The sequence below is a fragment of the Mastigoproctus giganteus genome, chromosome 1 (genome assembly GCF_048544385.1).
Source record: "Mastigoproctus giganteus isolate SK-2022 chromosome 1, ASM4854438v1, whole genome shotgun sequence".
In the NCBI taxonomy this organism is placed as follows: domain Eukaryota; kingdom Metazoa; phylum Arthropoda; class Arachnida; order Uropygi; family Thelyphonidae; genus Mastigoproctus; species Mastigoproctus giganteus.
In genome coordinates, this window is record NC_143575.1 from 89250122 (window position 1) to 89263731 (window position 13610).

Below are 13610 nucleotides of genomic sequence, written 5' to 3' on the forward strand. Positions count from 1 at the left end.
GGGTTTGTTTTAAGATAATGATACCTTTGCTATATTTTGTCCATCTATAAATATCTCTCCTGACTGGATATCATACAACCGGAATAAGATACGCATTATTGTGCTTTTACCACTTCCGGAAGGACCTACCTATAATAACAAAAAAAGGACCTACCTATAATTATAAAAAAAAAAAAAAAAAAAATTATACAAGAATGATATTTTGCTAACAATACTTTATACAGTGAACAAAAAAAAAAAAAACAAAAAAAAATTTTTTTTTTTTTTTTTTTTTTGTTTCATTTAAAGGAAATGTGTGTTTTGATAAATTCAAATGCACTGCAGTTCAAACAGAGCTTTTAAAAATCTCATAGCGCTGACCAATTTTATGGAAAATGAAAAATTACCCATGTTATGTTAAACTTTATCTGACCTTTTAAAGTATAAATTTGATGTAGTAATTTAAAAAAATCATAATACACTTTCAACATATCTTCCACAGATCAACAAAGCTTTCCATCTTTAAAACTGCTAAAGATACTGGCAAGCATTTTTTTTTTTCCTTCCAAGATCATTTTTGCTTCAATTCTATAGGATCAGTATTTGCACTCAAAATGTTTTCCTCAATCTGACTCTTCAAAAATCATTATGAATTGCACAATCCAAAAAACATAACTGGTAAAAACATAAAGGTTTAAAAGCATTATAAATATCACCAAATTTCAATGAGATTAGCTACAGACTTTCTTTAAGCAATCATGAAAAAGGATGATACCTACAAGAGCCACTGTACTGCCTGAAGGGACAATAAAAGATATATTCTTCAGAACTTGTCTCCTAAACAGGAAAAGTAATTTCATCAATTAACTGTCACAAGTAAGAAATAAAACAACACATATTTCTGACTTTCACAAAATATTTTATAAAATAAACATTACATTCAAATTACTGATCTGTAATAGTGTCAGAGAAGAGGTTAGGTTGGTAAAGGCAGATTAAGAGAAATTGCTAGCAAAGAGGGGGGGGGATAAGGAATTCTTCACATACAGTATATAAATGCAAAGAAGAGAAGGACAAACCAGATCGGACCCTTATGTAATGGACGTGGGATAGTATTAGATACCACAGCTGAAGTTACAAATTAACTCAACAGTTATTTTTCATCGATATTTACAGAAGAAAAACCCTTTAAGTCAATGAGAAATTATGGGAGGGAAGTTTAAAAATATGTAATTAATGATACCAAAATTTCACATGATTATTTAATGAAAAATCTTTCGAGCCTACAAGAAAGCAATGCTCTTGCGGTTAGTATTAGTATTATGTTAGTATTAGTAATGGCCATATTGTGCAAGGAACCCTAAGGCTTATGTTGCACCAGCCAAAAAAAAAAAAAAAGAGAAAAATAATAATAACAATATTAAATGAAATAAATAATAAAAGAAAAGGAAATAGACAACCTATGCATTTCCCTCCTCCTGTAAGTAACTATTAGAATTAGCATCAGTGGAGGCATACGATGCAAGAAAACAAGCTTATGCAGCATCAGGCAGAAAAAAAAAAAAAAAAAAAAATTTTTTTTTTGGTGAAAAATATTTCACCCCTCCATTCGTTCCAAATACCTGTCCAGCTCAGCCTTAAATTTATTTAGACTATCAACTTCCACAACAAAAGACGGAAGGCTGTTCTACCAATCAACTACCCGCTGGCTAAAGGCAACATTCTACAACCGTCTTTCCTCAATTTGAATTTATGCCCTCTCGAGTGATTATTCTGAGCAAGAGGAAGAATCCCATCAGCATTGAGCATGATCAAACAATTCAAGGCTTTATACACCTCAATCAGATCACCTCACAGGTGCCTAGTCTCCAGACACTGTAATCTGCAAAAATTAAGCCTTTCTTCATAAGAGCAACCCTTTGTTCCATTCAATAATCTTGCTGCCCTTCTCTGTACTCATTCCAACAGCTCTACATCCTTCTTAAAATGAGGCCTTCAGACCTGTATACAGTACTCAAGGTGTGGCCTGATCATTGCCTTATACAAGGGAATAATCACCTCCTTATCCCTGCTAGAAAAATTCCTGTATATCATTGACAAGACACCACCATGAGCTACTCTTGCAGACTGTCTGCAATGCTCAGAAAACTTCATATCTGCCTGCACAATTACCCCCAGGTCCTTTTCATTCTCTACTGCTGTCTGTGTAGTACCACAGAGTTGATATGTTACTCTGGGGTTACTGCTTCCCATATGTAGTACTTTACATTTGTCAATCTAAACTTCATTTGCCACCTCTCAGCCCATCTGCTTAACTTTTCTAGATCCTGTTGCAACAATGTACTGTCATTAGTGTCCTTAAAACCCTGCCAACCTTCGTATCGCCTGCAAATTTGGACATTAAGCCTGGCATTAGCATTAGTAGAGGCATTTGATGCAAGAAAGCAAGCTTATGCAGCATCAGCCAAAAAAAAAAAAAAAAACCCACTTCCACTTCACCCCTCTGTTCGTTCAAAATACCTGTCCAGCTGAGCCTTAAACTTATTTAGGCTATCAACCTCCACTACAAGGGATGGAAGTCTGTTCCACCAACCAACCACCCGCTGGCTAAAGGCAAATTTCCGCACGTCTATCCTACATCTGTCTTTCCTCAATTTGAATTTATGCCCTCTCAGGTGATTATTCTGAGCAAGAGGAAGAATCCCATCAGCATTGAGCATGCTCAAACCATTCAAGGCTTTATACACCTCTATCAGATCACCTCGCTGGTGCCTAGTCTCCAGACACTGTAATTTGCAAAACTTAAGCCTTTCTTCATAAGAGCACCCGTTTGTTCCATTCACTAATCTTGTTGCCCTTCTCTGTACTCGTTCCAGCAGCTCTACATCCTTCTTGAAATGAGGCCTCCAGACCTGTATACAGTACTCTAGGTGTGGCCTGACCATTGCCTTATACAAGGGAATAATCACCTCCTTATCGCTGCTGGAAAAATTCCTATATATCATTGACAATACTCCATGAGTTACTCTTGCAGCCCGTCTGCACTGTCAGAGAACTTCATATCTGCCTGCACAACCACCCCCAAGTTCCTTTCATTCTCTACCACTGTCAGTGTAGTACCACAGAGTTGACACGTTGCTCTGGGGTTGCTGTTTCCCATATGTAGTACTTTACATTTGTCAATGTTAAACTTCATTTGCCACCTCTCAGCCCATCTGCTCAACCTTTCCAAATCCTGTTGCAGCAGCATAGTGTCAGTAGTGTCCTTGACAACCCTGCCAACCTTTGTATCGTCTGCAAACTTGGACATTAAGCTTGATATACCATCATCAATATCATTTATAAATACAGAAAACAATAATGGACCCAACACTGAGCCCTGAGGGACTCCACTAATAACATTAGTCCACGATGAGCAGTGTCCATTGATTACCACTCTCTGTCTTCTCCCCCTCAACCACCCCTTTATCCATAGCAGCAATTTGCCTCCAATGTCACACTGCTCCAATTTGTGTAGCAGTCTTCCATGTGCAACAGTATCAAAAGCCTTTCTAAGATCCAAGTATATAATATCAAAGCTATTCCCTGCATCCAGTTCTTTTGTGACTGCATCATAGTATCCAATCAAATTGGTCAGGCAAGACTTCCCCTTAACAAAACCATGCTGTGTCCGAGCTATAACTGAAGTCTTGTCTAAATGATCCTGCAGTGCTTCTTTAACCAGTGCCTCCATTAATTTTCCTGGAACAGAAGTTAAGCTCACAGGTCTATAATTACTTGTGTCAGCCTTTGATCCTCCTTTGTGAATTGGGGTCACATTTGCACATTTCCAGTCTATGGGTACCTCCCCTGAATCCAAGGAAGCTCTCATAGAGGCCGCCGTAGCCTGGTGGTCAGGCGCGCGGGTGCATAAGTACACGTGCCTTGAGTGACCGGGGTTCAAGCCCGTGACTACTGAATACGGTGCTGTTTCTTGTATTCTGTCTATCTTGTGAACTCCTCTGACCGTTTGGTCGTCCCGGAGTATAAACAGAAAATTTATTTATTTATTTTATTTTATTTATAATTATGGCTAAGGGTTTGCTTACTTCCTTTGCTGCCTCCTTTAATATAACTGGATAGATCCCATCCACCCCAGGTGCCTTTCTTGTGTTTATCTTCAACAGTTTCTCCTCCACTTTACTCCCAGTTATTTCAAGATTCTGCAGCTTACTGCTAGAGTTGAATACACCTCTGGCATTCCCCTCGCTGAATAACTCCTCATGTGTGAATGTCGATGCAAAATATTCATTTAGTTTGTTAGCTACCTGAGCAGGATCATCAACAGTTGACCCATCAATATCAAGTGGACCAATCTGATTCATCCCCTTCCTTCTAGAGTTTACATAAGTAAAGAACTCTTTGCTGTTTTTCTTTGCATCCCTTGCCAAGGATTTCTCGTAATCTGCCTTCGCCTGCCTAACCTCCTTTGTAACTTGGTTGCATATCAACTTGTATCTATCATAGACTTCTGTGTCATGTGTTAATTTGTAAGTATCCCATGCATTTTTCTTCTCTGCCATATGCCTCATTAGTTCATCTGACATCCATTTTGGCCTAAACCTTGAACAATATTTCTTAGTTGGTATGTAAAGCCTAGTAGCTTCCAAGATTAATTCGTTGAATGGTTCCCATTTTGAATTTGCTGTTGGTAACATCATCAGCTGGTCCCACTGTATAGAATTTAAATACTGTCTCAGTCCATCGTAGTCGCCTTTACGGAAGCAATAACCCTTCCCTTTACCCTTAATGGTAGTTACCTCTTTGAGTAAATCCCACTTCAGCACACTGTGATCACTGCCACCTAGTGGTTCATTTATCTGCAGATTCTTAATGCATGAAGAATCACTGCTGATAATCAAATCAAGAGTATTACTCCCTCTAGTTGCCTCCCGAACATGCTGATGTAGAAAACAATCATCCAATAAATCCACAAAAGCCCTGCTAGTGTGTGAGTGACCAGCCCCCAAATTCCAGTCAATATCTGGGAAATTAAAATCTCCCATTATAAGACTCTCTGATTTACTGGCCCACTCTATTTCCCTGTACAGTTTCTTATTATACTCATCAGAGTCATTAGGCCTATAGCACACTCCTACTCTCAATTTTGATCTCCCAATGCTTATGTCACACCAAACTGACTCAACACTGCACTGTCCAGCGATGTCGACTGGCTTCACTTCCTTGGTTTTTATGTGTTTCTTAACTAATAGCATAACCCCTCCCCCCTTCCTATCCTGTCTATCCTTTCTGTAGACGTTGTACTCCCCAAATTGCAGTTCTGCATCCCTTATATCTGTGTGACACCACGTCTCTGATATCCCAACAATATCTGCCTTTGATGTTTTGAGCAATACCTCAAATTCATCAAATTTATTTACTACACTCCTAGCATTGGTGTACACGCAAGTATACCTGCACCTGTTTCTATTCTTTGCTACCCTAACACAACCCATGTGTTTACTTGTACCGCAATGGCTCCCAGCAGTCTCTGAAATATCATGCATCTTGTTTTTCAGGCTTCTGCTCATTCTAATAGAAGCAGTGCAAGAATCTCTTTCACCTCTGCCAGTGGCTACTGTCAATCTATTGGTCTTTGTCTCCCCCCAAGCTAGCAGTTTTCCGACCCACCTAACACTGCCTCGATAGCATCAGCAAATATTCTTGCACCCTTTCGATTTAAGTGTATCCCATCCCTGTAGAAGCAATCTCGCCTGTTAACAAGTACAGTCCAGGCTGAAAAAAATTCTACCCCTTGAGCCTTGCACAATCTTTCCAGGGCCGAATTGATCGACAAGGCTCTCATCATATACTCCCTCCTATCGTGTCTGGGCAGAATTGCAGACACTTTCAAATTCAACCCTAATTCTCGGCTTTTGTTCAACAGTGACCTGTACTTGTTAAGTAATTCTGCCGGTCTCCTACTCTTAATATCATTAGTGCCAACGTGTACAACTATATCACCTTTTGTGCCCTTAAAAGATGATATTCGCTCTACAACGTCATCAACCTTTGCCCCTGGCAGACATACCCTGGTCCTGTTCCACCTATCCTTTTTACAAAGCATGTTCCCCGTTTCCCTGACAATAGAGTCACCAACAACTACTAGTTCCTTCAGGACCAGCGCATTCTGCCTGGTCCCGATATACCATCATCAATATCATTTATATATACCTAAAACAACAATGGACCCAACACTGAACCCTGAGGGACCCCACTAATAACATTAGTCCACGAAGAGCAGTGTCCATTGATTACCACTCTCTGTCTTCTCCCCCTCAACCAACCCTTTATCCATAGCAGCAATTTGCCTCCAATGCCACACTGCTCCAATTTTGCATCAGTCTTCCATGTGCAACAGTATCAAAAGCCTTCCTAAGGTCCAAACATATGATATCAAAGTTATTCCCTGCATGTCACCACATCATAGTATCCAATCAAATTGATCAGACAAGACTTCCCCTTAACAAAACTATGCTGTGTCTGAGCTATAACTGAAGTCTTGTCTAGATGATCCTGTAGTGCTTCTTTAACCAGTGCCTCCATTAATTTTCCTGGAAATAAGTTAAACTAACAGGTCTATAATTACTTGTGTCGCCCTTTGATCATCCTTTGTGAATTGGGGTCACATTTGCACATCTCCAGTCCATGGGTACCTCCCCTGAGTCCAAGGAAGCTCTCATAATTATAGCTAGGGGTTTGCTTACTTCATTTAATATAACTGGACAGATCTCATCCACCTCAGGTGCCTTTTTTGTTTATCTTCAACAATTTCTCCTCACTTTCCTCTCAGTTATTACAAAATCATCTAGCCCACTGCCAGAGTTTAATTCACCTCTGGCATTCCCCTCCCTGAATAACTCCTCATGTGTGAATGTAGATGGAAAATACTCATTTAGTTTGTTAGCCACCTGAGCTGGTTTTGGTTTGGTTTTTTTTTTTTTTTTTAGGAGCATTAGCAACTAAGGCCATATTGCTCCGGGAATATGCGGTGGTCATTCCCTGACCTTTCAGCATCCTCCGTATTTGGTGGTGACGGACTCGAACCCCGGTCTAATCAAGAAGCGTGTGCTACGCACTGTTGCTCCTTCCCACCTGGCTACGGAGGCGCCGCCACCTGAGCAGGATCATCAACAGTTTAATCATCAATATCCAGTGGACCAATCTGATTCATCCTTTCCTTCTAGAGTTTACATAGGTAGAGAACTCTTTGCTGTTTTTCTTTGCATCCTTTGCCAAAGATTTCTCATAATCTGCCTTTGCTTGCCTAATCTCCTTTGTGACTTGATTTCAGACCAGCGTATATCTATCATAGGCTTTCATGTCACCCATTAATTTATATGTATCCCATGCATTTTTCTTCTCTGCAATATGTCTCATTAGTTCATCTGACATCCATTTAGACCTAAACCTTAAACAATATTTCTTAGTTGGTATGTAAAGCCTAGTAGCTTCAAGATTAATTCTTTGAATGCTTCCCATTTTGAATTTGCTGTTGGTAACATAATCAGTTGGTCCCACTGTAGAAATTTAAACTGTCTCAGACCTCTGTAGTCGCCTTTACGAAAAAAAAACCCTTCCATTTACCCCTGATGGTAGTTACCTCTTTGAACAAACCACTTGAGCACACTGATTGCTGCCACCTAGTGGTTCCTTTATCTGCAGATTCTTAATGCATGAAAAATCACTACTGATAATCAGATTAAGAGTATTACTCCCTCTAGGTGCCTCACGAACATGTTGATGTAGAAAACAATCATCCAATAAATCAGCCTTGCTGGTGTGTGAGTGACCAACCCACAAATTTCGGTCAATATCCAGGAAATCAAAATCCCGCATTATAAGACTCATTGATTTACTGGCCCACTATTTCCCTGTACAGTTTTGTATTATACTCATCAGAGTCATTAGCCCTAAAACACACTCCTACTCTCAATTTTGATCTCCCAGTGCTTATGTCACACCAAACTGACATGACACTACACTGTCCAGCGATGTCGACTGGCTGCACTTTCTTGGATTTTATGTGTTTCTTAACTAATAGCCTAACCCCTCCTTCCTTCCTATTCTGTCTATCCTTCCTGTACACATTGTACTCCCCAAATTCCAGTTCTGCACTGCTTATGTCTGTGTGATACCATGTCTCTGATATCCCAACAATATCTGCCTTTGATGTCTTGACTAGCACTTCAAACTCATCAAATTTATTTACCAAACTCCTAGCATTGGTGTACATGCAAGTATACATGCACTTGTTCCTATTCTTAGCTACCCTAACACAACTCATGTGTTTATTGTACTGCAATGACTCCCAGCAGTCTCTGAAATATCCTGCATCTTGTTTTCCAGGCTGCTGCTCATTCCAATAGAAGCAGTGCAAGAATCACTTTCACCTCTGCCAGCGGCTACTGTTAATCTATTAGTCCGTATCCCCCCAGGCTAGCAGTTTTCCGACCCACCTAACACTGCCTCAATAGCAACAGCAAATATTCTCGCACCCTTTCTATTTAAATGTATCCCATCCCTGTAGAAGCAGTCTCTCCTGTTAACAAGCACAGACCAGGCTGAGAAAAATTCTACCCCTTGTTCCTTGCACAATCTCTCCAGGGCAGATTTGATTGACAAGGCTCTCATCATATACTCCCTCCTATCGTGTCTGGGCAGCAGAAATGCAGACACTTTCAAATTCTACTCTAATTCACGGCTTTTTTTCAACAGTGGCCTGTACTTGTTAAGTAATTCCGCTGGTCTCCTACTCTTAATATCATTAGTGCCAATGTGTACATCACCTTTTGTGCCCTTAAAAGATGATATCTGCTCTACAACGTCATCAACCTTTGCCCCTGGCAGACATACCCTGGTCCTGTTCCACCTATCAGGTTGATGGCACACACACCCTATAATTTTAAGGGAGGTGGCAAGTGAGTGCATTTAATCATTAAGACTAATTATGAGAGCATTGCTCGACTCGGGAGAGATTCCATTGGATTGGTAAAGGGCCCATGTATCACCAATACATAAAGGCAGTTCTTAGAGTGTAGTGGGAAATTACCAACTGGTCAGTCTAACTTCAGCAGTAGTGAAAATCACAGAGGCAATGATCAAGGGTGAATTCAGGATCATTTAGATAGAAATGGAATTCTGAAGAATACACAGCATGGTTTTATAAAGGGAAAATCATGTTTAACTAATCTGGTTAGCTATTTTGACATGAGCTAGATTTAGGAAATAATTTCAACATTGTTTATTTAGATTTCAGCAAAACATTTAACTCAGTCCCACATGAGTGGTTACTTTATAAGCTGGAATAGGTTGGAATCACAGAGAAAATCCTTAGATGGATAGCAGGATGGCTTCAGGGAAGGAGGCAAAGAGTTGTGATAAACGGTTATTCTTCAGATTGGGTTAATGTAAGAAGTGAGGTACCCAAGGATCAGTATTGGGACCACTGTTTCTGATTTTTTTAAATGATATTAATGAAGGGATAGAGGGCATGATGTCTAAATTTGCAGATGATGTCAAGATCAGTAGAGTGTTTAATTATCACTGCCAAGCAGAGCTTCTTCAGAATGACCTAGATAGACTTCAGGAATGGTCAGAAAAGTGGCAGCTATGATTGAATTCAGCAAAATGCAAGGACTAACATCTGGGAACTAACATTTGGACTAACATTTGGAGTTGAACTAAAGTCAATGGTGGAAGAAAGGGACTTGGGGTTTATGACACAGACAGACACGAAGTTCTTCAAGCATTGTAGACAAGTTGCAAAGATGGCCCACAGTGTCCTATCAATGATTCATCAAACGTTTGCTAGTAGAGATAAGGATGCCATAATTCCATTATATAAGGCTTTTGTTAGACCACACTTGGAATACTGTGTTCAAGTATACAGACTGCACCTAAAAAAAGATGTCAAACGTCTTTAAAGGGTCCAAATATGGGTAACTCAGTTGATGAGAGCAGCAAAAGGGCGTCCAAATGAGGAAAGACTTCGAATATGTGGGTTGCACAGCTTGGAAACTAGGCACCTAGAGAAGACTTGATTGAGGTGTTTAAGACTCTGAGAGGCAAAAGTAAAATGAATGAGGATGAAATTTTCAAGGTTACAAATGATTCTAGAACTAGGGGCCATAAATTCAAGTTGGGGGAGGGGGGAGATGTTTAGATTGGATTGGAGGGAGTTTCATTTTAGCCAAGAGTTATAAATTACTGGAATAAGTTACCTACATGTGTGGTAAGCTTAGGCTAACAGTTTAGGAAATTCAAAGGTCAGCTGGATAGTTACCTACAGGAAGAAGGAAATGCATAGGTTGTTGATTTCCTTTTCTTTTATTAATTATTTATTTTATTTTATTATAATTAAAATTTTTTTTTTTGTGGCTCGTGCAGCATAAAGCCTTAGGCTTCCTTGCACCATATGGCAATTACTAATACTAAGAATGTATTTTATTCAGCCTAATGTTTTCAAACATTCAGAAAGACTATACTAATAACACTGCCCACAAATCTGTATTAAACTTTGAAATGAAAATGTGAAATGAAGTAGAAATTAATGAGAAAATAACAGTTGGTATCTGGTCATTTCAGAAAAATTTGTATCTAACCTTGAAATTCAATCACTTTAATTGTGGGAGTGATCTATTCAAGTAAAACTTTACCCTTATAGATAACAGTCCAATAAGAAATCTGTTAGAGCTCTAGATCAATTTGTTCACTTCTTGTACCTCGGGGCTTTTTCACTATACATTTTTCAGAAAACGAATTTAAGTCACCTCATTGATATATTTGCCATTCTCCATCCCTCACCCAACAAGACATACTCTAAATGTATTAACCAATCCCACTCTGATATAGACCCCAAGAAAACTAGTACTGAATGACAAGTGAGGATAAGACGACCATTCTGAGCAGCATAATGATCCCATATCCTAAGCTATCCCACTTTCTGATAGGGCAATATTTATGTAATTAGTGAAGAGAATGAAATGTTCTGAGGTAGTGATGTTTGCCAATTTGGAGAATTTCTCATGTCAAAGTCCACATTCAGCCATTTCATTTTAAAAGATGTTAGGAATCCAAAATACTGTGTGGAGAAAGTAAACATTATTACCATATTTTATAAGCAAGAAACAGAATAATTCATGTCACTAAAAAAAAAAATCAGAAGATATGTTTTAAGATCTAATATTTATAATCAAGGATAACTACCTAACAACTGTCTTTACAAATATCAAATTAATCTGAAATACAGCTTTCAGTTTTAATGTTTTTTCTCCTAGCTTGTAAAGTCTGGAAATACTTTTACCACACCATGCTCTACTTTCATTGTTCTCTACAAATTCTTCCTTTAAAATGGAGTTACTTTTTTTTCTTTTTTCCTTTTGTTAACTATATTTTAAAGCTATATGAGCAAGTTCAAACTACTACATGGACTGTACATGTAACCAAAAGTCAAACTTCCCCTGCCAAATTTCAGCTTCAGTGAATCAAATAATGAAAACTCATTAGTATAACTACCTCTTTTGATAGAAACTTAGCCTCCATCTCTTCAGTGCATTTCATATTTTGTATATGGATTGGATTTCTGAACTACTCAAATCCCGTCTCTGACTCAGATTTCTGATTCTCTGATTCTAAATTTTATATGCATCCAAGTTTTCTTAAAAGGATCCCATCAATTTCTTCTTTGAACATAAACAGAAAATTGACAAGAGTGCCTTGATTTACAACGGTGAATGCGCAGCACCATCAGTAATAAAAAAGTTTTCTTTCAAGGTAAGGTTCAATTCTTTCAAAAGGCTGAAAACACCAGCTTAATATGCTTCTTGGGAAATGGAAATCATGTATGCAGCTGAAAATGTTAAAATATGCAGGCAAATTTTGTCTTCCTCATACAATCGTAAGACATAAGCAAAACAATTTTCCAAACAACCAGCAAACTTCAGTGTGGAAAAGTTGAATGCAATACTAGCATTATCAATAGTAGAGGCATATGATGTAAAAAAAAGCAAGCTTATAACAGCATCATAAAAAAAAAAAAAAAAAAAACTTCCCATTTCACCTACCCATTCGCTCCAATAGTTTGTCCAGTTCTTCCTTGAATTTAATTAAGCTATCAACTTCCACGATAGATGGAACTTTGTTCAAGCAATCAACTACCAACTAACATCTATTCTACAACTGTCTTTCCTCAATTTGAATTTATGCCCACTTAGGTTCATAATCTGAGGAAGAATCCCATCACCACTAAGCCTGCTCACACAATTCAGGGTCTTATATGCCTCAATCAGCCCTTGCAGGTGCCTAGTCTCCAGATGCTGCAATTTGCAGAACTTAAACCTTTCTCGGTTCCCTTCGTTCCCCTCACTAATCTTGTTGGCCTTCTCTGTACTCATTCTAGCAACTCAACATCTTCTCTGTGGTTACTTCTACCCATATGCAATACTTTGCATTTGCCAATGTTAAACTTCAGTTGTTTATTTATTTATTTTTAATTATTATTTTAATAAATTTAATTATTTATTTTTACCATATCCATCACATAGGGGTCACCACATGTATATTAACTCAATAGAGGGATTGTTATTTCTTTCATGATGACTATTGTTATTATTACATTATGTCCTGGATACGGTAGATATGCCTTATACTTTACATTTATTCTTATTTTAATTATTAAATTACATTCTCTGTTGGGACAACGATGTTCAATATGTGCTTGCACCAATACTTTATATTATCTTTCTTTTTATTTCTAAAACTTTTTAACTACCTTTAATTGGTTTAGATTCAAATTACTTAATCTCTAAATTTATATATCTTAGCAGATATTGATCATTACAGAAACAGAGAACTCCTTGTCGTTTTTTACCTTCGGTCTGGGTGGTTGGATCTAGTTGAATTCACCTAGATTGTGGTTGGACAACGATAAGTTTTATGTATATATTTTAATTTTTTTGTATATATATTTTTATATATACAAACCTGACTTTATCCCTTGCATTTCTTTAAATCCATCTTGGTATTGTCTTCTTGAATTGTCCTCAATATTATACAACATATTTTATACACATTATGGTCATAATGCATAATTGCTGTAGCAAGTGTGTTGGCCCATAAGTAATAATTACAGTTTACTACAATTTATTACTTTTCTTTCTTTCCATATAATTCATATAAATACACACACACACACACACACACACACACACACACACACACACACACACACACTGGTGTTCAAAGAAAGTGCATCGCCTAGGAATTTCACATTTCTAACTCTTTTTCGCGATGGTATTTGTGATGCTAGTCATTAATATTAACGACTAGCATCACAAATAAAAATATAAACAAAAGATATTTATTAATAGTTAAGGCAAAGCTAAGTAATATTTGACAGGTCCCAAAATATTCCAAAATGAGCATTTGCAACCTTTATACGACAGTTTTGGTAAACACAACAATTATGGCTTAAATGTTACCAGAAGCCCTCAATTTGCTTCAGTTTATCATTTTAAATAGAAAACAAAATGAAAAGTTCACCAGGAGCAAACTAATATTTAGTTGAACTGCCTCTGGCCCTGATGACAGCA

The 13610-nt window shown here is 37.9% G+C and overlaps 1 protein-coding gene across 1 annotated transcript in view; it reads right to left on the bottom strand.

The window, feature by feature from the left end:
- Hmt-1 (ABC transporter ATP-binding protein/permease Hmt-1) overlaps positions 1 to 13610 on the bottom strand; it is a 257181-nt gene that overhangs the window by 91326 nt on the left and 152245 nt on the right. The window contains exons 14-15 of the mRNA XM_090380934.1: positions 755 to 816; positions 25 to 125 (exon numbers count right to left, since the gene is read on the bottom strand). Of these exons, the coding sequence (XP_090237060.1) occupies positions 25 to 125; positions 755 to 816 (163 nt within the window). The remainder of the gene's footprint in view (positions 1 to 24; positions 126 to 754; positions 817 to 13610) is intronic.